The sequence below is a fragment of the Notamacropus eugenii genome, chromosome 1 (assembly GCF_028372415.1).
Source record: "Notamacropus eugenii isolate mMacEug1 chromosome 1, mMacEug1.pri_v2, whole genome shotgun sequence".
Classification (NCBI taxonomy): Eukaryota; Metazoa; Chordata; class Mammalia; order Diprotodontia; family Macropodidae; genus Notamacropus; species Notamacropus eugenii.
Window position 1 is genome coordinate 420,668,454 of NC_092872.1, and position 26,137 is coordinate 420,694,590.

Consider the following 26,137-nt stretch of genomic DNA (forward strand, 5'->3'; position numbering starts at 1 on the left):
GGAAGGAAAAAAAATCTAAGTTATATGGTAGTGATTGTAGAACACTGAAAATAAATAAAATTTTAAAAAAAAGATTTTAAAGACGAAATTAAAGGAAGTAGGTGAAAGATAAAGTTTGCTAGGTTTCTGCAAATTTCAAATTTTGATCAGTGAAACAAATACTAGACCAGAGGTTTCCAAACTTATTTGGCCTATCACCCCCTTTAAAAAAATTACTCAGCCTCCCCTCTGAAATCTACTTTCTTTAATGCTTTAATGGTTTTTTTTTAAATTGTGTCATTTAAAAATATATAAATTTTTTAAAAGATGCATCTTAAATTTAATAAGGTATTGTAAATTTATGACTTCTTTCCTGCATTGAAATTTTGATGACACATTATTGCCTCATCTAACCGTATAGTATCATATTATAAACAATCCATTATACACACATATTCCTGTCAAATGCTCATCTGCCATTTGCTTGTTAAGACCTGTCTGAGGACTTGACCACTGATCAGTTGTAACTGTCATTTTGTGTGATTATTTGGAAAATAATGTAATCAGTAAGACTTTAACTCTATTGCACAATAGATGAAATGTATGAATGATTTTTCAAAATTTTCTTCTCTTCTTTGCTTTCACTGCCCTCTTGTTTTTATTCAATGCCCCCCAGTTGCACCCAAGGTAGCCTCCCCTCCATCTTTCCAGTGTCCCCTCCATTTTGGGAACATTTTCAAGGAAACTAGGGGAGTTCAGAGGTACGTTTTACATAAACCTGATGATTTTGCATGATTCCAAAGTGGTTAAGTGACTATTAATTCCACCATTAAAATCTTTACAACCAAAATTTAAAGTATCCCCTGGACAGAAGACTCAGACAGGCTTTCGGGGCAGGACACTTACTGAAGCCATAAGCATACCCAGCTCAAGATGAAGGAGACAGGCAAACCTGTCTAGACAGTAATCTAATATAGCTTGAGATATTTGGAACCTGACATCATGGCCAAACACTGTGGCATAATGGGAAGACCTGGTTCTCACACCAGAAGACATATCTTACTTATAACTTAAGTGGCTATAAGGGGATGGATTTAAGACTCATCATCTAGGTGGGTGGTGGTGTAGTTAATAGAGTATCAGGAAGATCCTAGTTCAAATTGAGCCTCAGACACTTACTAGCTGTGTGACCCTGGGCAAGTTACTTCACTCTGTTGGCTTCAGTTTTCTCATCTGTAAAATGAGTTGGAGAAGGAAATGGCAAACTATTCCAGCATCTCTGCTGAGAAAATCTCAAACAGGGTCATGAAAAGTCAGACATGACTAAAAGGACTGAATGACAAAAGAACTGAAAGTCTCCCTCCTCCCTACATAAAGATCAATTCAGGCTGTCCTGTCCACCCTTACCCTCAGCAGGACTAGAAATTTTTACTACATTTAAAACAGTAAATTGACTAGGGCTAAGGCTTTGTGACACTCTGCATTAAAATGCTTAGAAGGGTAATCCATTAGCATCTTACTGTGAATTAGTTTATCCAGTAAGTTTTGTAAGAAAAATGTAAAGGTCCCCCCCACTTTACTGCCCCCCCCCAAAGATGTTCCCCAGTGGTCCCTGGGAGCTTATGTGGGTGATAAGAAGAGAAGCATTAGAGTAGCTCATCTCAGTAGAGGAGGAAACCAGGAGAGGAGCTAAGCAAGGAGAGGGGGAAGAGTTTGAACATCTCTTCAGGATTCCTCCTTGAGTAGCACTTTACTGCAAGTAGTCAGTGTCGTATTTAGTTTGCAAAGATTTGGAAAGAGCCATGAATTTGAATCTAGAAGACCTTGGCTGGAATCCCAGTTCTATTACTTCTACTACATGGATGACCTTGGATAACCCATGCACAAACTTCAATGGGCCTCAGTTTCTCCCCTCTATAAAAGAAGCTGTTGTAAGAAGATGACCTTTAAGGTTCTTTCCAGCACTAAATCCTCATGAGTACATAAAAGAGAAAGATTTTTGTGGAGGGACAACGATTGTTCTTTTTTGTTAAAACTTATATACATGTATATATATTTTTACTTTTAGCAAACTGTAATTAGCTTGAAGCTTATAGTTTTTGGATAATTTTATTTCTTTTCTTTATTTGACTGTTGGTATTTAATACAAACTTTATTTAAAAGGAAAAAAAATACTCTGCCCTCAGCCAATATGGTCATTGCACTGCTGCCCCAAACAGGGAGGTGTCCATCACTCCATCCTTCTAGTATACACAGAGTTCTGGAAAACTTTCAAGGGGCTCTTTTCTGACTATTTCAACCTTTTTCATTTGGAACCAGAAATCTCTCTCTCTCTCTCTCTCATACACACACACACACACACACACACACACACACAGCTAGGAAATAACCCCTGACTTGGTTGGTGCCCTTCCCCTCCCCCCCTTCACCAATCTGCTTCCTTTGTCATCTGACCCTGGAGCACAGCCAGGTCTTCCCTCCTGGGGTGAGACGGAAGAACCACTTCAAAGCTAATATAACTGTAGTATTGATTTTGTGTGAGGAGGAGGAAGGTATTTGAGAGATCAGGAAAGTTGGGGGTAAGCTTATATTTGGACTACAAAGGGCAGGAGAGTTGGAAGTGATAGAGATGTGGTGGGGTGTGGGGTGCAAAAATCGTTAAAAAAAACTACACAGAAGAACAATGTTCTAGAAGACACAAACTGGTGTGACTTTTTTTCCTGTTTTGCTAAATTTAATATACATTTTAAACAAATTGTGCTGGTTTCATATACAATGTTCTTGTTTCTTCATTGTATACTGAAATATTTGTATTTGCTGATAATTTACACTAAAGATTTTTTTTTTAAATAAAAGGTTAGCTGAAGAGGCATTTTTTAAAATATTTATTTTTTTATTGATAGATCACAGTCATTTCTGGGTATTCTCCACCTACTCCTAACTGAAAAGTCCTTTGTAACAGAAACTGTGAAGAAAAAACAAGAGAGTGACCATGTCTGAGAATGTCCTCAACTCTACCAATTCTTGACTGACAGGAAGGAGATATATTTTATTATAGACCGAGGTGTTTTCTACAGGGGCTGAAGAGGACATCTAGATTACTGAGGAAATAGTGTTGACATAGAAAGAGAAATGAGGCCTTCTGGGCTCTCTGGCAAAATTCTTACCCTAATTCCATCTCCGCATTTTACCTTTGGATAAGTTAGAGCAGCAGGTCTATCAGTCCTGCTAAATCCTGGGATCCTGTGTAACTTGCTGAATAAATCTTCAGATTACAGATACATTGTCTCTCCTGAAAAATCTTAACAGGTCAGTCTCCTCTCACCATGTAAAACTTAATCAATATAGACAATGATTGAAAGTCCTGTATCAATGAGACAGCATCTTATTGCCTTATTGCCACCTATTCCCAAATTATAAAGAATTCAGCCTTAGAACACTGAAAGTTCCCCAGCCTACTTTCCTCTAACATTAGTAGTATTCATGTATTCACTCACTCAACAAGTATTTATCAAGTACCTACTATGTGCCAGGTATTATAGTAGGTGCTGGAGTCACAAATAACCCCTACTCTCAGGGAACTTACATTCTTTTGGAGAATATATTTTCTACTATCCAATCAAGCAATATCCTTTCTGATTTCCAAATCACAAAGGCCACTGGTATCTGATTAGTTGCAAAGGCATGGGGCTTGGGTAGGACTTAAAATTTTTTTTTTCAGTGGCCATGAAAATCAAATCTTACCCTTGAAAATGGACAAGGAGAGACCCCAGCAAAGGGCTTCTATTAGAGGAACTTCTTCAGGAAGTAATGGTGGTGATAGGCTGGACAAAATGATCACCTGCAAGAACTGCTCTTGTTAATGCCACATGGGTGATGACCAAGTAGTGCAGTGGGGAGAGCACTGGAGGTCAGGATCTGGACTTAATCCTTGCCTCTGCCAGTTAAGACTTGTGTGGTCTTGGAAAAATCACATTCCCTATCTTGGCCTCACTTTCCTCCTTTGAAAAATAAGAAAGTAGAATTTATTAAATTCTATGTGTGACATTCTTTTAGACCAAGGGTTTGGAACATTTTTTGTACCACAGGTCCTTAAGGCAAGCTGGTGAAGCCTCTGAACCTCTTCTCAGAAGAATGTTCAGATATATAAGATTACAAATGAAAAACTACATTGAAATGTAATTATAAATACATGTATAGACATATACTATATATGTGTGTATGCATACATATAATATGTTTCTCTGTATGTGCACATACACACGTGTGTACAGTCACAGGTCCCCAAGTTAACAGCCTATTTTATAAGAACGGAAACAGATGTCCTTTGCTAGTTTGATGCCCACGTTTGAACCCTTGAGTATGCCTGTAGTCAGAAGGAGAGCAGGGTAATGGGGCAGGTCACATATAAGAGGACCTCTGATATACGGTGCAAAACAGCATCTTCTAAGAGCTTTACAAATGTTAAATAAGGATTTCCCATCAACCCAGCAGGAGGTGGGGACAGTCATTCAGTATCATTATCCTCCTTTTACAAATAACAGAAGGAGAGGTTAAATGATTTACCCTGGATCAGAGACAGAGCTGGTATTTGAAAATCAATGGCTTTCTGTCTCCTGATCCCTGGCCTGTGCTCTATGGCCATCTCCAAATAAGAACGAGGGTCCTCCCTCATTTTCTCAATTGAAGAGACATCTCCATGGTAACCAAATCAGACAGGGTCCCGGAGCTTCACCTTCTGTTCCACTCCTAGTGACAACATCTCCGTAGTAACCTAATATGATGTCAAAAGGCAGATGATGATAAACCCATATGGGGAATGAGTAGCCTGAGCAAATGAATTGCCAGGGGACCCTTTGTTTTTATAGAAACTGTCTCTAAAAGAAGAAGAGCAAGGCAACAAAAATATTGTCATAATAAGTCTGATATATGATCCATTAAGCCTGGGATTTAACAGTAGAAATCAAGGATCATCTATGGGAGGAAGGGCAGGGCTGTCCTTAGAATCCGCGTGTACAAGGTTGAAAAGGACTTCAAAGGTCACTTAATCCAACCCTCACCCAAAATATGAATCCTTGTGAACCTGGAATGAATTGGTCATTCATTTGTGGGAAAACTTCTAGTGACTGGGGAACTCACCAAGCAAAGTTTATTAAACTAAAATTCACAACAGGATTACCTGACCACAGGGCTCGCTATGATTTTCCAAAACTTTTCTAGGCTTTCAAACCTAAAGGGGAATTTGCTATGTGGGACTTAAGTAATGAGTCCTACTCCTTAGCCTGGCATTCAGAGCCTTCTAAAATCTAACTCTCCCGCGTAGACACCTCAAACTCAACATGTCCAAGACTGATTTCCTTATCTTTAACCCCTTCCTCCAAACTTTCCTTTTTCTTTCTGCTGAAGGCACCAACATCCCCCAGCACCTACATTCATAACTTATGTATTGTCAACTCCTCATTCTCCTATTCCACCTAATTTTCTAACATACTACTACTTTTTCGACACTACTTTTCACATAATCTACAGGCCAGATGTCAAACACAGCTACTTGCTGTTGTATATCCACACCCTTTCCTCCCCTCTATGTCTTTGTTCATACAATATCCCAGGCCTGGAATGATCTTTCTTCATCTCTGCCTTTGGAGATCTTACCCGTGTTTACAGACTTAGCTCCAAAGCTACTTCTTCCATGAAGTTTTCTTTCATATTTCTCCTAGTCAAAAATGGTCTCTCCCTCCTCAAATTACAAATTTGAATAGTATAAGGATTCTGTGCTATAAACTATTTCTCCCATTCATTCCCTTTGTCATATCTGAACTTTTCCTGTGCAAACAGGAAAGTAAATAGAACTGCTGCTCCCAAAGGTATCAGACTCATGTTTCTCCCAAGGAAGGAAAAGGAAAATAAGGTCACCATGCTGCTGTAGCAGAGTAAGTAACTGGTAGAGAAGTAGTGTAATGGTAAATGAAATTTTATTAGAATGATCTACACATTCCTTGAAGGTATCCTTGATGAAAATATGAAAAAGGAACAGGTAGGCTATAACACTTTTTTTTAATAGCAGACCACCTCTCGATGATCACACAACTGACTGAAAAGTAAAGAAGAATATAAAATCCCACTGTCTTTATTGTTAATTGATTTTTTTAAAGCATGGAACTCAGAGTAAAATGCAGTTTTTAAGGTTTTCATTCAATAATTTGTTCTAAATAGCCAATCAAATTCAACAAGCATTTAGTAAGTGGCTATAAGCAAAGCTCTGTTCTAGGCATTGGGAGCAGAAAGACACAACAAAAACAGTTCCTGTCCTTAGGGACTTTATATTCTACTAAAATAAAATCACTTTATTTGAGCTTAGGCATTCATTTGTTGTTCATAATGACTCAAAAGTGATCAGTCTAACAGTCTACATGGATAAAATTAAATGGATGGAAAATATCTGTTGTTTAGATGACAACATGCAGTTGGATAGGCAGAGGTAAGTAAGTAAGTATATCAGTACTTATTTCTTGGACAAGTACTTTGGATGGGCTGGATCTAGAATTAAACAGAGAAAGAAAGGAGCCTGGATTGCATTTGGGAAATTGTACAACATTTTAAAATAATCCCAAGATGCTCTCTTCTAACTTGTAAACATCAGTGTTCTCATGATGCTTATGACTACAAATCAGGGAACAACACAATCTCTGAAGAATAAAGACTGCAAATCACTCAAAGGTCCATGGAGAGATGGAGATGATGGGTCTGTAATCAAGATTTGCATGCAAGAAGTGGCATAAAAGTACCAGAAAATATATAATTGGAAAGGAGGGTGGGTCAGTCAGTTACCTGGAATGAGTGATAACCAATGGGTAGCCAAAGTCCTGTATTGATACCCATGAGGAAGTAGCTTCCAGGGCATTGGGTGGATCCTCTATGAATTTTGTGAGACAAGAATAACAAAGGATGAGAAAACTTGGCTGGATTATGATCTGAACTGTTGGAGGGAGTAGCTAAATTGATGAGATCATGGAACTCTGGAAATATTGAATGAATGAGTGATTACTTCCTTTTTCCCCACCACTCTGAAGTCACAGTCCTTTCAGTCCAGGATTTTGTCATTAGAGGGATCACTAAGGGACATGTGATGGGAGATCATGGTCTTCCTTCTTGATGTCATGTCCCAAATATCCTACTTTTCCTCAGAGACTTATAGTTCTGTCATCTGTAAATTTATCTAAATCTCTATCAAGCTCCTCTAAATCACCCTTCACATGTTTAAAAATTCCTAATGTACATACCCTAAATGCCCCTGACTCTGTCATGTAACCCTTCCTAACATACATAGTACATGCATATGTAACCCTTCCAAAATGTATGTCTGACTACGTTACAACCCTTCACAAAAACTTCCCTATAAAATGTTAGATGAATTTAGATTCTATCCCAGACACTAGGCAGCCACTGAAGCATCTTGAACAGCAGAATTGTAGGGTAAGACCTTGGCTTTGTGATTATATGGATAATCAGGGGGGAGGGGGAGGGCAGCCCTGCCAACTGCCCAGGGGAGCTGTCTTCATCCTCCCAGGCTGAAGAGTCCTAGGGTTCTCAGGGTAATGACAGAATAAACTAACTATATGTCTCAAGGGCAAGTCAGTTCTTCAGGAAGTGGTCTTAGTACACAGACCAAAGAATGGCAGAACTGGTAGGAACCTTAGAATAGAGAACATGGAACATTACAACTGCAAAGAATCTTGGAACACAGAACACACAATCTCAGGGCTGGAAGAAACCTCAGAATATGGAATGTCAGAGCTGGAAGAGGCCTTTAGAACACTGAATGTTAAATGCCTGAGCTAGAAAGGATCTTACTGAGAAAATTGAATACAGACTACTGTCTCAGTGAGACTTTAGGGACTATGCGATAGAACTCTCCTCCCTATCTTTGCAAGTGAAGGCACCTGAGGCTGAGAGAAGGGAAGTAACTTGACCAAGGTCTCACAGAGAGCTACTGGTAAAACTTGGACTAAACTCAAATTTGCTGATTCCCAGTATTATTGTAGAGTGGAAAGGGCACTGAATTTGGAACTAGAGAACTAGAGAAATTGGTTTGAATTCCACTCTTGCTGCTTATAAACCATCACACCTTGGTCAAGTGCCTTTGTCTCCCTAGGCCATTTCCATATCTGTGAAATGAAGAGGTTGAATTTATACATGATTTATAAGTTTCCTTCTAGTTTTAAATCCTAGGACCCTAATTCAAGGTTTGAACCTGATTAGAGAGGAACTAAGACACTGCTACTATAGCTCAAACCTGGATAACCATCACTGTCTCTGCACCCAATTCATTATTCCTTAGTGGACAAGTGTAAAGACTCTGGCTCATAGCGGATATCTTAAGGGTGTCTCTTATGACAGGAATGAAGAAACAGCATCTTCAAAATAATGCCCATTCCTCTCAACATGACTTCAGTCCTCCAGCATGCCACAACTATAGGGCATAAAGGAGGCAGCCCATGTCTTCCTTGTATCCTCCAAAGGATGGGGCTGTGCCAAGCTGGGTGACCTTGCAGCATCATCAGTCAATGCCAGCTGCTCCCCAAGTCAACTGGCAGGGCTGTCCTTCCCCTCCCCACTGACTATATCTAGCTGAGATCATCTCAAGGCAGCAGGAGATTTTGGGCTCTGGGAACCCTAAGTTCAAGTCAGAAGCCATGGACAGAGTCTTGCTTTGCATCAAATTTCTATTTCCCAAAACCCACACAGAAACTGGCAACAATGAACACAAGGGTACAGAGAAGAGAGATGGGGGATTCTGCTCTGTGAACCATTTCCCTGTCTTTAGTCTGCCCTCAGATGGTCCGATGGGGATCAGTGCTCCCACAATAAGGAGGTACAAAGGATGTCTAAAACAGGACAGTCCTTCTGACTTATACCTGATCCAGACTTGGTGCACTTCCCTACCACTGCCCTGAATATTCCAATCCAGAAACCTGTGTTTCTTGGTGACAGCTACAAAATTCAAGAAATACAACCATTTATTAAGCTCCCACTAGATGTCAGACCCTATATTCCATGCTGCAGTTATTCTGATGAAGAGAGACCATTTCTGCCTGACTTCCAGGAGATTACAATTCAGTGTGTGTGTGTGTGTGTGTGTGTGTGTGTGTGTGTGTGTGTGTGTGTGTGTGTGTGTGTGTGTGTGTGTGTGTGTGTGTGTTTGGGGACTGGAAGATGAGTGGGAGGAGTTCACTCATGAGGGAGACAGAAAGAGAATGTGATATTTGTACAAAGAAATAAATAGCAGTCAAGGTAAGATGTGATGGGGGGCCAGGAAAGTGCTCTAAGCAGTTCTGAGGAGGGGAACAGTCACTTCAGCAGGGGTAATCAGGGAAGGCTTCATGGAAGAGGTGTCACCTGAGCTAGGTCTTAAGTACCCTGGGACAGTGTCCAGGGGTAGTCCTCAAGTTCAAGTAGCTTCCTTTTGGGGAGCACAGGAGACAGACTATATCTAGGCAGGGCTAACATAACAGCTCATATCATCTTAAAGCAATAAGGGAAGCTGTTATACCCCAGCAGCTGTTATAACCCTGTTATCTCCCCAGTATAGTGGGAAGAGCACTGGACCTGGAGTCAAGAGAGACTTGGTTTTGAATCCTTGACTTGATACTTCCTGGCTATTTTATCTTGGACAAGTAACTTAAACTTAAGGATCCTCAGTTTACTGATCTATGCAATGGGAACAGCAGTGCTTGCACTATATATTTCACAGCCTTATTGTTAGGAAAATCTTTTGTAAATCTTAAAAGGTTCTGGAATCACTCAATCAACAAGCATTTACTAACTTGACTTCTGAACTCTGCCAAGTGTGGGGATTACAAAGTCTAAAAACTTAAAATGGTCTTTGTACTAAGGGAGCTTAGATTTTCTCAGGAAAAACACACACATGCAAATAGACATAAAATAAATCTAAGGTAATTTGATGGGGAAGAGGCCTTAGTAGGTATTTTTATAATTATAAAGTCCCTTCTGGTTCTAGTATTTAATTAATCTATCAATAAGCATTTGTTATGTGTATCAGATGCTGTTGCTACATGGGATACAAGACAAAAGTGAACACAGTCCTGCTCATGCAAACCTCCTGGATGGGGTCTGGATAGTGCTAGGTCATGGGGACCCTCCCTCAGGGGGCCTACACAGTCTGTGTCTTAATGTCCTTTTAGTTCTGACAGTTTTATGTTCTAAGCCCCAAGGTCCTTCCCAGTTTTGACCTCTTTTCATTTTTAATTCCTGAATGGTTAGGATTTTTTCACCCAGAAGAAAATTCTGGTCTAAAACCAGAGCTTCTCGGGGATAAAGGCCTCATTTCTAGAATATATAGAGAACTGACCCAAATGTATAATCATACAAGTCATTCCCCAATTGATAAATGGTCAAAGGATATGAACAGGCAATTTTCAGAGGAAGAAATTAAAGCTATCTATAATCATATGAAAAAATGCTCTAAATCACTATTGGTTAGAGAGATGCAAATCAAAACAACTCTGAGGTACCACATCACACCTATAAGATTGGCAAACATGACAGAACAAGAAAATGATAAATGCTGGAGAGGATGTGGGAGAGTTGGAACACTAATTCATTGTTGGTGGAGCTGTGAGCGCATCCAACCATTCTGGAGAGCAATTTGGAACTATGCCCAAAGGGCTACAAAAATGTGCATACCCTTTGACCCAGCAATATCGCTACTAGGACTATATCCCCAAGAGATCATAAAAATGGGAAAGGGTCCCACATGTACAAAAATATTTATAGCAGCACTCTATGTAGTTGCCAAAAACTGGAAGTCAAGGGGATGTCCATCAATTGGGGAATGGCTGAATAAATTATGGTATATGAATGTAATGGAGTACTATTGTGCCATAAGAAATGATGAACAAGAAGACTTCAGAGAGGCCTGGAAGGACTTATATGACCTGATGCTGAGTGAAAGGAGCAGAACCAGGAGAACTCTATGCACAGCAACAACCACAGTGTGTGAGAGCTTTTTCTGGTAGACTTAGATTTTTGTAATAACACAAGAACTTCTGAAAAAAAAAAAATCCCAATGGTGGACCTCAAGGCAAAATGCCTTCCACACTCAGAGAGAGAAATATGGAAGTCACTCACATAATGTAGCAGATCATGTTTGTGTATGTGTATCTGTTTGTGTATCATGTTCTGATTTGTTATACGGATTCTTTCATTTATCTTAGTCTGACTACATAGCATGACTATAGTGAAAATATACTCAATAGGAAAGTATATGTAGAATCTATACAGAATTGTATGCAGTCGTGGGGAGGGAGGGAGGTAGTGGGGGGTGGGTGGGGAGGGATAAAATCGCAATTGTATGGCAGTGATTGTTAAACATTAAAAAAATAAAAAAAAATAAAAAAAAAAATAAAAAAAAAAAATAAAACCAGAGCTTCCTGGGGCAGATGTGATATCAATGAGGCAATGAGCTCTGGATTCATCTGAAGCTTATGGCTTGATCAGAATCCAATCTTACCTGGTCCACAATGGACAGTGCCCGTTGTCCTGGAGTACATGAGCTAGTAGGCATTTTACAAAGTAACTACCTGTCCATCAGAGAAGATAGCTGCCAGTCGCTACTGAATGTCTCTGTACTATCCCACTAGCCACTCCTCTGTTGCTAAGGTCACTTCGATCACCTCACCCTTTACAGCTGGGTAATCCTGGCTGTGAGAGCACAGTCTGGAACTTGAGTGATCCCAACCCTCTTAGGAAGCTGGGGATGGGACTCAAGGAACTCAGAACATCAACTCAGATTTCTGAAGTGCCTCTGAACTGTCATGGGAGGAATGAATTACACTTTTTACCACTGCTCAGTTGCCAGGATTCATCATACATTGCTGGGTGATCGGTTTCCACAGCTGTGGCTAGGAACTTTATCAGGAGATGTGCTGGACTTCTCTTAAATTCTGCTTTCACAAGGTCATCCCCCTATCCAAGAATTTCTAGTGTTAGGTAATCTGTCCTTTTTTGAGGCTAACTGTGCCCCCAACTTTCAAGTCAGGTCAATAAGCATTTATTAAGAGTCTACTGAGTCAGCTATGTGCCAGGCACTGTGCTTAAGCTCTGGGGACATAAAGAGAGGCAAAAATGGTCCCTTCCCTCAAGGAGCTCACATTCTAATAGGAAAATCAACATGTAAACAACTATGTCTAAGTATGGTACCCAGGGTGAGTTGGAATTGGAAGTAATCTTAGAGGGAAGGCATTGGGTAGGCTAGGAAGGGAGTGGAGGAGGGGAGTTGGGAGGATACAGAAAGGTTTCATGAAGAAGGTGGAAATTTACCTGAGTCTTGAAGGAAGCTAGGAAAGCCATGAGGTAGAGAAAAGGATTCCATAATGAGGGAACAACTAAAGAAAATACAAAGTCAGGAGATGGAGTATATTGTTCAAAGAATAACCTGTTGCTTTCATTCTATCATCTGTGGCCAAGCAGAACAAATTTCCTCTGTCTTCTACATGGAAGCTCATCTGTTTGATGACAGCTATCCTTTCCCACCTTATTCTTGCATTTCCCCCTGTTGAACAAACCCATTTTCTTCAACTGAGCCTCCTGTGGCATAATTTCCAGTCTCCTCTCCATCCTGGTTGCCCTTCTTTGGATATTAAATATCTGTCCTAAAATGTGACCTCACAGTTGAACAGAGGGGGCATCAAGGTGGCTCAGTGGATAGAGTACCAGGTCTGGAGTCAGGAAGACATCTTTCTGAGTTCAAATCTGGTCTCAGATACTTATTCGCTATGTGACCCTGGACAAGACACTTTAACCCTGTTTGCCTCAGTTTCCTCATCTGTAAAATGAGCTGAAGAAGGAAATGGCAGACCACTGCAGTATCTCTAACAAGAAAACCCCAAATGGGGTCATGAACAGTCAGACAACACTGAAAAATGACTGAACAACTGTTAACATGTGGTCTGATCAGAGCAGAGAACAGAGAGATCATTCCTCACTAAGGATATTGTACCTATATTAGTGTAATCCAAAATTGTAGGACTTTTTATTTGTTTGTTTTTCAGTTCCCCTGCCACATCAAAGTTCCTGGGCTTGTGATCTACAAGAACATCCAGGTCACCTGGTAAAGCTCCCTAACCACATTTCCAAGCTGGGTATTCAAGGCATTCCATCCTTTGCTTTTAACCTATTGATTCAATGTGACTTTCCACTTCTCTCTAAAACATTTCTGCTACTATAGCTAGTCAGCTCTACTTCCAAGTTATGCTGCCCCTACTAATCCCCTCCAACCCCCATTTTACTAAATGTTCTTATCTCTTCCTCTCCAAATCCTACCCTTCCTTCAAGGTCCATGTTGTCCTCTTCCATGTTGACTTCTCTCAAAGAAAATATATTAATACTGTCCTCTGAATTTTAGACATAAGCCTGCCAGGAACTATTGTAATTAATTTATCAATGTTGTAAATTGGAGCAATTCCAGCTTACTCTAAGAGAGAAAAAATCCAAACTGATAGTCTCCGCAAGCTCTCAGACATGTAACACAAGACATTTTAAAGCAATATTTATAGGAACCTTAAAGTAGGAAAATTTCCAATAAAAATAAAACATAATTATTAACAGTCTGCATTATCTAATAGAACAATAGTCACTTAATCTTTGGGGACACACTTGGAGAATAATTCTAAAATCACTCAATCCCTCTGACCACTCCCTTCAAGGGCTTCTTCTGCCTCCCTAAAAGCAGATCCTATAATCCCTTCAGGAAATGGAGAAGGAAGGTACTGCTCTTTCGTGGGTCACTACTACAATCCCTTAAGGGGTGAGGAAGTCGAAGATCCTAATCAGATTGGAGCTATTTCTCCTTCAAAATTTGGTTACTACCCTTAATCCATATTTTTTCCAAGGCTTTAGCTTCTAAATACTTTCCCAAAACAAAGCGGTTAGACCAAAGGAAGGGGGAAAGGATTCTAATGGAGGGCATTGTTTCCTAAGAAGTTTGGTTATGTAGTGATAGTTTCCTTCCTTCAGGTAAGTCTAGGAAAGACTTTACATTGAAGAAATAACTATTTCATAATAACTTCAATTCTAATGAGCTTCTACACTTCCCTAACCCAAAACTGGGAGTGGCAGAGTGAAAGGAACTTTCAAAATCAATCCTCATCCTTCTAGACCTCTCTGAGACCTCTGCTATTGTTAATCCCCTTCTCCTTAACTCCTGTCTTTACTCTTCAGGGTTGGGAAACCTGGGGCCTCGAGGCCACATGTGGCCCTCTAAGTCCTCAAGTGCTGCCCTTTGACTGAATCCAAATTTCAAAGAACAAATCCCCTTAATAAAAGAATTTGTTCTGTAAAATTCTATTACTTATTAAGGGGACTTACTATTATTATTAATATTATTTATTATTTATTTATAGATGGGTTCTAGGGTAGTTTTATAGACATAAGTAAAGTGATTTGTCTTAATTCATACAGTTCATAAAACCAGACCTCCCAATTCCTATCCCAATTTTCTTTCCACTAGACCACAGATCCTACTTCAAATACTCATATAGATTCCAGGGAATATCAAAACTATAAACTATTAAGGTTCATAGCAAAAGCCTAGCTAAGACAGTTCAGGGTCTTGTCAAAACATGCTGAAAACCCTGTAAGAATACTAACCACCACCTTTAGTTAATAAAGCATTTATATCCAAAGGACCTCAAAGCACAGTAGATTCTAAACATCCCAATAAAGGTAATGACTTCATTTCACGGAAAACTGAGACACTGAGTCGTGAAGTAATTCACTCTTAAGGAAACATATCCAGTGGTTTTATTGTCCTACAGTGCAAGAATTGAGAGTGGGGATCAGAAGTAGGTACAGCAGAAGATTCAGGAAGAAAGGGTAAGGCAGTGTGGTCATACTAGGGATAGAAGTGGAGAGAGCTTTAGAAGTAGGCAAAGGGATGGATGAGGCCAGAGGCTAATCCACAAGACTTGTAAAAACTTCTGGGTGCATCTTTACCAAGCCTATACATTATTGTTGCCTTATTTACTATAGACTGGTGCATTTATAAAGAAAGCCAGCTCCCTTTGTTTATACCCAAGTATAAAACAGTTTAAGCCCTAATGTTTTGGTAGCTGCTCAGGCCAGTCTGGATACAAGACAATCATGCCACAAATATTTATCAAGTACTTACTATATGCCAGGCAGCATGTTGGCATTGGGGATACAAAGAAAGGCAAATACAAGCCCCCAGGGAGCTTACAATCTAATGGGGGAGACAACATATAATTAAATAGCACATATAAGATTCAGACAGAATAAGTGGAACCCAACCATTAAGGGGAATTCCCTAGAACTGAGAGAACCGGGGAAAGCCTCCAAGAGGTGGTGTTTGAGCCAGGGATTCTAAGGAGCATTCTAGGCATGGGGGATAGCCAGCACAAAGCACAGAAATGAGAGATGGGGTGTCATGTTTGAAGAACAGCAATTAGGCTAGAGAGCATGGAGGAGAGTCAAGTGTGAAAAGCCTGAAAAGGTAGGACAGAGCCAGGTTGTGAAAAGCTTTAAATGCCCAACAAAGGACTTTCTATTTCATCCTGGAGGAGCTGGACAGCTCCTGATTGACCCTCTCCTTTACTGTAGGCACATACTAAATCAGAATGAAAGGGACCCAGAGGTCCATAGCATAGGCTAAGGTGTTATTCCTTTATCCTTTGCTTCATTATCAATACATTATAACTAGGTAAGTTTCTTGAACACTTAAATCATAACTTGCTTCATTTAATTCAAACAGAGCATTACAGTAGGTACAGTAGATAAGATAAATATCCTCTGTGCCAGGCTCTGTGCTAAGTAATCACTGGGGGTGCAAATAAGACTAAGATAGACAGTTCCTGTCTTCAAGGAGCTTACAATTTCCTGGGGGGAGACACGAAAGGGAGAGTTGGGAGGGAGTCAGCCTATTGTTTTTTAAAGTAAGACAACAAGAACATTTCCCTTTATTAACAAGAAAAAACATCATCCACTTAAAAGAAACTTTCAGTTGTTCAAATGCCCAAACCAGTAGGTAGGTATTCGCTAGAAATACTTCAGTCAAATTCTGAGTTTTGCATTTAGGGATCCATCTGCAAGTCCTTCCCCCTGACCCTCCCTCCTCCAGATTTCCTTTCCCAGCCTTCCTTTGGACTTGTTCTTTCCATACTGGACTCTGGGTCCTCCTTGCCTAGAGATTTGCTCTGGGTCACACAGTAAGTGGTGGAGCAGGAAGTTCCCCAGGGAGTTTCTGTGACTCTGAAGGCCTCAGGAAGTGTTCTTCTAAAGGCAGTGTGCTGTCTCAAAGCTCCCTTTCCTTCTCCTACAGCACTGCCTATACTCTGTTAGGCAAGTTAGTACTTGATCTACTGTCTCATTTCCTTCCCCCATACTGTTTCTTCTATGCATCTTATCTGTCCAACTTCATTTTAAGACCCATGCAGGCAGGGGCTGTATTAAGTATCTTGTATCTCCCCTTTTTCCTCCTCTTCTTTCCCAAGATCAAACATAACTCTAGGCACATAGCAAATATTCAACAAAATGGATTATATTAAACTCAATTTGCTTCTCAGTGTATTTCCTACTTTCCCACCCTGCAGGCAGTCACTAATCAATACCATTTTATTAGAGAAAAAACAGCCCGAAGGGAGATCTACCCTGTGGAACTCGGCCCTTAGAAGACTTGTGTAAACTGAGGCAGAGAAAAAAAGGCACAAAACCAAGAAACTAATACAAATAACTGTAATAAAACAAATAAAAAGCAGCAAAATTCAATTAATTGCAATCAATAATCTTGCTTCCAAGAACAGAGTTCCCCCTGCCACCAACAACCCCCACTGCTTTCAGGAGAGTGACTTGCTCCAAGTTATAGAGAGGCAGCAATAGAAAGAACAAAGCTTGGACACCAAAGGACATGTGTTCAAATCCTGCCTCTAATACTTATCATTTGTGAGACCTACAGTAAGTCACTTCACTTCCCTTGGGTTACAGTTTCCTCATGTATAAAATGACAGGGTTTGGAGAGATGGGCCCTGAGATCCTTTCCTGGTCTAAATTTGAATCATAGATTGGGGGAGGGGAACAGGTGTGAAATTTTATATATATATTATCAAACAGGCTAATTTTATTATTTAGTTTTACTTAATTTTTTAAATAAAAGGGAATATTCAAGGTGGGAGGAAGAAGTTTATACGGAAATGATGTGATGTTAAAAGGGTTTCAGTGAAATAAAAGTGTGCCCTCACTGCCTGTCCTTTTCAAAGTATTGTGCTAGACTGAGGCCTCTGAAGAGTCCCATAGTATTACATTGTTCAGAGTACTTGTAACTTCCTTCAAGCCTGGTAACAAGAGGCCCCAACTCCCCTACAATCCACCATGACCTTGATATCTGACCTTGGAAACCCGTGTTAGTTGAAAAACAAATAACCTGGGAAGCGGCATTCATTATCTGTGGAGTCAGTGGAACCAAGTCAAGGAGGAATAGCGTAGCATCCAGTTGTGCAAGCTGGAAGACTGAGTTTTCTAGGGGGAAACTATAATATTTCTGGGAGTCCTCCAGGGAAGGAAACAGTACTCAGCAGATTTTGCTAAGGAAAATGTCGGCAAGGTACGTAATTTAACACACATTTATATGGTGCTTTAAGGCTTTTGGTATGCTTTCTTCATAATGATGAAGTAGGTAATTCAAATTCATATTCCTACCTCCATTTTACAGATGCAGGTCATCACTCAGAGAAGACAGGAGGCTTACCTAACATCACACAGCAAATCCCAGAGGACTGATGATGACCATGCCACCTACACCCTGACAGAGGTAATTGACTCAAGGTACCAAAATGAGATATGCATTTTTGGACATGGTGTAGGAACTGGTTTTGCTTAACTAAGTATATTTCCTCCTATGGTTTTGTTTTCCTTTCCTTTGTCTCTTTTTCTCCAATGGGGAGAAAGTGAGAGGGAGAAAAGAAAATGGATGATAATTTTTTTTAAAAAAGACGAAAACAGCATTTGAAGCCAGGTCTCTGGACTATAAAAGTTCTACGCCCATACATAGATTCAGAGAGTTCAATCTGGAAGGAATTCCCCAGAGACATCCAGTGACTTGACCAAAGTCATATAAATAATGTGTCAAAGGCAGATTCGAATTCAGGTCTTCACACACCAATTCCAGCGCTCTTTCCACAGCACCACAATGCTATCCCCACACCCATATGGACTTTCTAAGTTAAACTGAGCAGAGCCTCGAGACTCAAGTTAATATGGAGAGGAAGTGAAAGGGAGCTGAAAAAGCCCCTTTTACTTCCCCAAACTCTTGTGTGCCCCAGCTCCTTTCCTGAATCTGTCAGCTCTATATGAACTGTCTCACACTTCTTCCACCATCTCCTCCCACCAGGCTCACCTCTCGAGGTTTGTCCATCTCATGCTGCAGCACTTGCTTGGCTAGTTCTGCCTCAATAAGTCTCTGTCGGAGATCTTCATTCTCCTCCTCCAGTCGGATTCTCTTCTTTTCCACAGCCTCCAGCTCATTATGCAGACGCACAGAGATGTCTTTGGAAACCTGCACACCCAGAGAAGAGAGTAGGGTTGAGTGATCTGGGGTGGCTAAAGCCTTGGGCCACCTTTTGGGGCCCAAAGTTATAGGTAGTCCTGTCTGCCTCTTTCATATCAATGATCTCATTGTATTTTCTTAGGTCAGAGAGTCATAGCTTTTAAAGAAGGAAGGATATTAGAAATCACTTACTGTGATTGCCTTGAATTAGAGAAGAGGAAATTGAAACTAAAGTCCAGAAACAAGAATTATTTATCTAGGGTCACATAAGTAGTAAGTATCATCTCTATAAGGGAAGCATTTTAAGAATCACTGTGCCCTGTATCCCAAGGAGGTCAATGATCAGAAGAAAGGTCCTATATACACCAAAATATTAATGGTAGCAAAGAGTCAAAAACAAAGTAGATGCCCATGAATTGGGGAATGGCTAAACAAAATATGGTATAGATATACATAGATAGATAGATATGTACATATATAGATATAGATATAGATATAGATATAGATATAGATATAGATATAGATATAGACAAAGGACAATTTTTTACTGTGCCATAAGAAATTCTGAATATGAAGAATACTCAGAAGCAGGAGAAGACTTATATGAACTGATACAAAGTGAAGAAAGCAGGATCAGGAAGACAGCTCAATACAAAGACCTCAGCAATATTAACGTAAAGAAAAACCACAACGAAAACAATCAGAATGAAATTCTATGTGATCAAATGACCAATCCCAGCCTTGAAGAAGAAATGAATATACACCTCCTTCTCTTCTTTGCAGGGGGTGGTGTTATGAAGATGAAATATAGCATGTATTTTCAGACGTGAATGATATGTTGATTGAACTTTTTTTCTTTCTTTTTCCTTTGTTTCAAGTCATAATGCTCTGGGTGGGGAGAGACATCTTGGGAAATGAGGTAGTATAAAAATGAAAGGGAAACAATTTTTAAGTTAAAAAAAGACTATACTCCCTTGACAGATGAGGAGACTTTGGTTCAGAGAAGTAAAGAGACTTGATATTCTAAATATACACAAGTAATCAGTGGTAGAGTTAGAACTAGTCCTCTACTGGGTCCGAAGAGTGACTCCTCTTGCAATAGCAAGGTCTTTCACACTCCCCCAAGGTCTGCCTCAGTGGGCCCCAAAGAGGATGTAGGAATGGACTTAGGCTGCATCTATGCTCTATAGCATGTACCTGGAGCTGGTCCTTAATAGGCATGAGAGGTGCCATTCCAAGGATAGGAAGGAAAGGACAAAACTATTAGGTTCTTCAGAAGCCAGGAGAGGCTTCATGGTTGAAAATATTTTCATTTTGATATTTTCAATGCCAAGATATTTTGAATGGAAAACAAAACCCTCCTATAAATGTAGCCTCCCCTTCCCACAAATTCTGACCAGTTTTGTGGTAATAATACTAACAGCTTATATTTCTATATCACTCATAATTCTGTATTAATTATGGTTTACAAAGCACTGTGTTCACATTGTCTTGTGAAGCAGGCAATGAAAACATTATTAATCATCCTTTACAGATAGACACTGAGGCTCAGAGAATCTAAGCACCTTACCTAGCATGGGCAGCATCAGGCTTGGAGTCAGGAAGACCTAAGTTCAAACATGGCCTTAAATACTATTAGCTGTGTGACACTTAACCTTTGTTTGCCTCTGTTTCCTCATCTGTAAAATAGGGAAAATAGTAGCACATACCTCCAAGGGCTGTAGTTAGGATCAAGTGAGATAATAATTGTAAAGTGTTTAGCCTAGTGCCTGGTATGTAGAAAGCACTTAATGAATGTCGACTGACTGTGAGCCAGATCTGATTCCAAAACTACCATATCAAAGTCAGTCTTGTGCTCTCTGCCAAGTAAGTGAGTGCTTGAGAGTGAAACCTACTTAATCCCTACCTTGATTTGAAAGAGAGCCATCTCAGAGACCATCTGAAATTATGAATCCTTAACATAAACTTTAAAATCTGATCAAGATGCAGCTTCAGAGTACCAGCAAAGTTCCTGATGAATGGCTTTAGGCTTGGGGGATGGGCACTGGCCCTGCTCCAAACCCTCTCTCTTGCTTCCCAATTTGGTTCTCTTTCCTAGGGTTCCTCCCCCAGCCTGCAGCATCTCTGTGCTCCTAAACTCTGCACAAAGAAGAAATCAAACTACATCACACCTCTTAAACCTACTTCCCTGGGCTGCTCAACGCCAGTGCTTTCCCTCTGAGATTGTCTCCAGTTTATCCTGGAGATATCTGGTTTGTACAAAGCTGTCTGAATGTTGTTTCTCCCATTAGATTCTGAGCTCCCCAAGGGCAGGAGTGGTTTTTGCCTTTCTTTGTATCTTTGGCATTTAGTGCCTGGCACATAGTAGGCACATAATACATCCTCTTTCTCTTGACTTAACTGAGACAGCACAGACTCCATACAGCAACAAAAAGAAGAGAAGCAAGAGAGCCAGGTTTTAATCCTAGCTCACTGTGTGACCTTGAGCAAGTCACTTCCCCTTTATAGACCTCACTTTGCACATTTGTAAAAAGAGGGAGTTGGATTAGATGTTCACTGGAGTCCCTCTACTAACAAAATTCAATGGGTCTGTGATAGAGGAGGCCTTCTTTTCCAGTTAATTACATACTACTCCCCTTCACAAATTCTGGGCACCTTCCAGTCTGGCCTTCTTACTGTTCCTCAAACATGCCGTTCTATCTCCTGTCCCCAAACTTATGCCAAGCTGTTCCCCCCGAATAAGTTACATCTTCACCTCCCAGAATCCTCAACTTCTTTCAAAGTTCAACTTATGCATCACCTCCTACCAAAGGCCTTTGCTGGCTGTCCCACTTGCTAGTGCTCTCCCCCTGAAATTACCTTGTAGTTATTTTGTTAGCATTTTCTTTTAATTATATATTTACCTTCTGTTCATCCTACTAGACTTTAACCCCCATGAGGACTTTGTTTCTTTGCATCTCTATGCCCCTACACAGTGCCTAGTACATAGCAGATGCTTGTTGATTGACTGATTAATGACTGACTATAAAGCGACAACCCCGACTTTTGTGGATGGCTTGTGAAAGCCAGCTCAGCGCTTTTCAGAAAGGTGTGGTTTGGCAACGCAGTGGAAAGAGCCCTGGTCTTGGGGCTCAAGCTGTGGGATATGGTCATTTCACCCCTGAACCTCAATTCACCATCTATAAGATGGAGCCTAAAATACCTTCCCTACCCCAGTGTTGTGAGGATAATCCACTTTAAAAGACCATAAAAAGTTACAGAAATGGAAATTATTTTCATGATCAGAGTCATGCAGAGCTGATTCTTTGAACTCAAGGCTAATTCTAGATGCACAGATAAATAGATTCAATTATTGTCACTTTCTTTTATCAGCAGGTAGGTGGTACAGTGGATGGGGTGCTGGGCCTGGAGTCCAGAAGTCCTGAATTCAAATCCAGCCTCAGATGCTACTTGTTGTGTGACCTTGAGCAAGTCACTTAAACTCAGTATGCTTCAGTTTCCTTAACCTTAAAAAGGGGGTTATAATAGCACCTACTTGATAGGGCTGTTATGAGGATCAAATGAAATGATAATTGTAAAGTGCTTAGCACAGTGCCTGGCATGAGTAGACGTTTAGTAAATGCCCGATGATTATCATGTAACATTGTGAACTCTTGTTTTCTGTATCTGTATCTTATCCCCCCATTAGACTATGAGTTCCATGAGGGCAAGAACCGGGTCTGATCTAAAGTTATATCTAAAGTTTCTATTTCCCCAGCACCTATCATAGTGTTTTGCACACAGCAGACTCCTAATAGATGTGCAGCGAGCCAAATCAAACTACTCAATGTTTTAGAATACAAAAATGTTTTTACTCATCATGGGCCCTGCTGGGATGAGGGTGGTCTGGACTGCTGTGGGTGGGTGGTGAGTGGCAGAGGCCTGAGGGCCTGTAAGGATAAACTGGCAAGATAAGTCAGCCTAAATCTCACTGGAAGCCCCCTTAAAAACCAGTGCAGAGTAACCCTGATAAATCACGTCCCCCTCTATGGAAATCCTTCTCTCATCCTCTAAGAACTCCCCAAGCCAACCCCCAGATTTCCCTTGAAACAAGGCCCACATGAACATTTCATCAAAGCTTCATTCCTGGATAGTGATGCTTCTCCCATGCCCTATACAGGGATAAGGGCCACTAGAAGACATGTGGCAGGAATGTGAGTGAGGTCATGGTTTTCTAAGCCCCAAAGGAGGAGGAGGGAAACAGCTGCCACCAACTAGGGGATTAGCCAATTAAAATCCAAACATTCAAGGCAAGTCTCTGGATTAGGGACTATTCTGACTTCCTGAGGGCCCAACCACTGTGCATGCCCTGCAGAAGCCAGAGCTGTCTCCTTATGTGACCCAAGCCTCAACTCTTCAACTCACTTCCACTACCAAATTCTTCTCTGAGAAATATGTCTCCTGGGAATCGAAACTAAGGGACTTAATAGGGAGATACTTTGTTTCATACAGAGCCTGCAGAATTGCCTGGGGACTCTGGGAAAGAATTTCCTAAAAGATTTTCCTATCTCCATTCATACAATGCCTGAAGCATTTTCCTTACTCATACATTTGATCATTTTGCTACTTTGCTCAAAAATCTTCAATGGTTCCCTATTACCTATTGAGTAAAATTCAAATTCCTCCACCTAGCAGTTAGAGCCCATCGCAATCTGATGCCACCTGGTCTCTCCAGCCTTATCTTCTACCACCATCATCCCTCCATTCACTCTAGAGTCTGGTTAAACTGGGTAACTCTGCCCCTTAAACATACCCTGTATACCCTGCACCCTCTCCACAGAAAGTGCTTCCTCCCAATTTCACCACTACATTATGAAATTTAATATACTTTTTTTTTTTTGGGCAAAACAAACTGCACATAAGAGAAGGTCATGGTTTCATGTCCGATCTTCTTTTTTTGTTTTTTCTATGTTGAAATGTTTGTGTTTGGGGACAATGTTAAAGATCATATTTTTAAGTGTTTTTTAAAGAGAAGGGGCACCCTCTTTCTCTTTCTTTGCAGTATTCTTGCCTATCCTTAAAGTACAACTCAAATACAATCTCCTCCAGGAAGACCCTTGGCCCTCCTAATGCTCTTCTCCTCTGCAAAAAACAAGGGGAGGATGGCAGAAACTATGCCTTGGTGGAGAGGCCAGGAAAGTGCTGTAACTCCTTCCCCCTCCATCTCAATAGTCTAGAGGAAAACAGGCAAGAAGTGCCTGGTTGGAGAGAAATGTTCCAATCTAAGATTCAGCAGCCTCTTTAGCAATAAATGCTATCCCCAAGCATAAGTAATGCTGATTGAGTTCCCAACTGGGCAAAATGGAAATGGGAGGAGAGAGGAGAAAAAGAAGAAAAGGAGAGGAGAGGAGAGGAGATAGGGAGAGGACAGGACAGGAGAGGGGAGGAGAGGAGAGAACATAACAAGACATTTTTCAATATTTCCTGTGTGAGAAATACTGAATACAGATAAGACAGAGGTGTCAGAGGAGGAAAGGAATAGCCTCTGATACCAGTTCCTTGATGCTCATTCTTAAAATGCCAGTGCCCTGAGCTGTAGCTACTATGGCAACTTTCTTGCTTTATCCTAATGGAGAACAGGTTGTATCACGCACACACATACCATCTGGGGAATGCATGATTATTCTATAGGCTGGTCACATCCTGAATCCCAGGAGGGATTGTCAGAGTGCCTGAGCTCCAGAAGTCTAATGAACAGGCACCCTGCAGTCTGGGATCTGGCCACTCTCTCAACCTATTGAATTTCTCTCAATCTTTTAAAGCTCAGCTCAAATGTCCTTCCTCTAGGAAGCTTCAAAAGTCACACTGGCTCTGGATCCAGAAAATCTGGGCTCAGAACTCACTTTTGGCAGGTACATTTACTACCTGTATTACTTTGGGCAAATAACTTAACCTCTTTGGGTAACAGTTTCCCCATCTATAAAATGGGCTAGGCAGCCTCTAAAGTTCCTTCCAGTTCTAAAACTATGCACTTATGACCCTTTCCCATCCCTGACCCTCCAAGACTGAACTTCCCTCTAATACCTAATACGGTACTCTGTACCTCTCAAATGTATTTACTAAATATGTCATGTATTACTGTTATATACATTTGTCTTGGCCCACTAGAATGTTCCTGACTGTAGCTTATCTAAATTTTCTATCCCTTGGTTCCTTACATTAGGAGGTTAACATTAATAGATGTTTGATGAGTGAATGAATAAATGAATGAAGTAAATGGGTAGGAACTCTCTTCCAGATGACTCACCTTGACATCCTGCTCCAGGCTATGAATGAGCTCCCCATCTACCTGGCCTGTCTGGGCCACACGGAGGCTGCGCCGTTCTGCCTTGCGTAGACGGTACTGCAGGATGCGGCAGGTCTTGCTGGCTTGGTCCAGTTGCTGTCGGAGCTCCTGGAGCTGGTACACATCCTCCTCCATGTAGACATCCCGCATCTCCAGCATCTCAGCCCGAAGCTCCTCAATCTCATCCTAGAGAGAAGAAGGTAAAAGCCTCAGTCTTGCAGTGTTCCCTGTGTCCTGGTCACCGTTTCCTAACTGGCTTTCCTTCTGTCTCCCTATGCCCACACAGCTGGGTCTTCTCCATAGTCAGAGTTACTGAGCCTTGGTGGTATGCTGGTGCAAAAGGTGGAATGGAAAAGCAAGGGACCAGGACACAAAGAAACTTTCAATCTAATTGGGAAAGAAGTTCAGAAACACAAAACAAAGGAAGCATGTTGTGGTCTAAATAGCTCTGGACTTGGGCATCAAGCTGTGTGGCCTTGGGCTACTTAATCAATCTCTCTGAGCCCATTTCTTTATCTGTAAAAGGGAGGTAACGATATTTGTACAATCTACCTCATAAGTGCACTGTAAACTCAAGGGACTCTAGAAATCATAAGTTTTTCATAAGAAGAAAGTATATCAAGATAATTTATCAAAGCTAGCATCACATTGAAGAACCCTTATTTCATGGAGAAGGAAGCTGAGGCATAGAGGGGAAATGACCTGCCCAAAGTCATACAAGTAAGGGCAGTCAAGAACTGAACCTGAATCTTTTGAGTTCAAGTTCAGGGGTCTTTATAATGCCCCATGATCCCTCTTCAAGACTGCACAGATCCACAATTTCATCTCAGTCAGGTATTCTTAACTTGTTTTCTGTCATGGATTCCCTTGGGCCATCTGGGGAAGCCAAGACTGGAGCTCAGAATCACATTCTTAAATGCATAAAATAAAAATAGATAGGATTACAAAGGAAACCAATTCTGTAGCAATATAGTTAGAAGAGATTTACCAAAAAAAAAAAAAAAGTTCACAGACCCCAGATTAGACACCCCTGGTCTAAGTGAATGTCATAGCTCTATCAATGCCACTCACAGCTCATTCCCAAGAACAGCAGCTCAATTTATGGACAGAAGCCAACTGTCCTCCATCACTCCCTGCTGTCCAAGCTTATCTCTTGCTCCCTCCCTGACTCTAAAATTCTTTTTGTGACATTCTGGTCTGAACACTAGCAACACAAACCAGTATGAGGAGTGAGGAACCGAAGCTGGAAATGAGAA

The 26,137-nt window shown here is 40.8% G+C and overlaps 1 protein-coding gene across 2 annotated transcripts in view; it reads right to left on the reverse strand.

The window, feature by feature from the left end:
- Nucleotides 1–26,137, reverse strand: part of MTCL2 (microtubule crosslinking factor 2) — a 112,490-nt gene that overhangs the window by 49,391 nt on the left and 36,962 nt on the right. For both annotated transcript variants that reach the window (XM_072631432.1, XM_072631431.1), the window contains exons 2-3: nucleotides 24,843–25,067; nucleotides 18,407–18,565 (exon numbers count right to left, since the gene is read on the reverse strand). In XM_072631432.1, coding sequence (XP_072487533.1) covers nucleotides 18,407–18,565; nucleotides 24,843–25,067 — 384 coding nt within the window. The remainder of the gene's footprint in view (nucleotides 1–18,406; nucleotides 18,566–24,842; nucleotides 25,068–26,137) is intronic.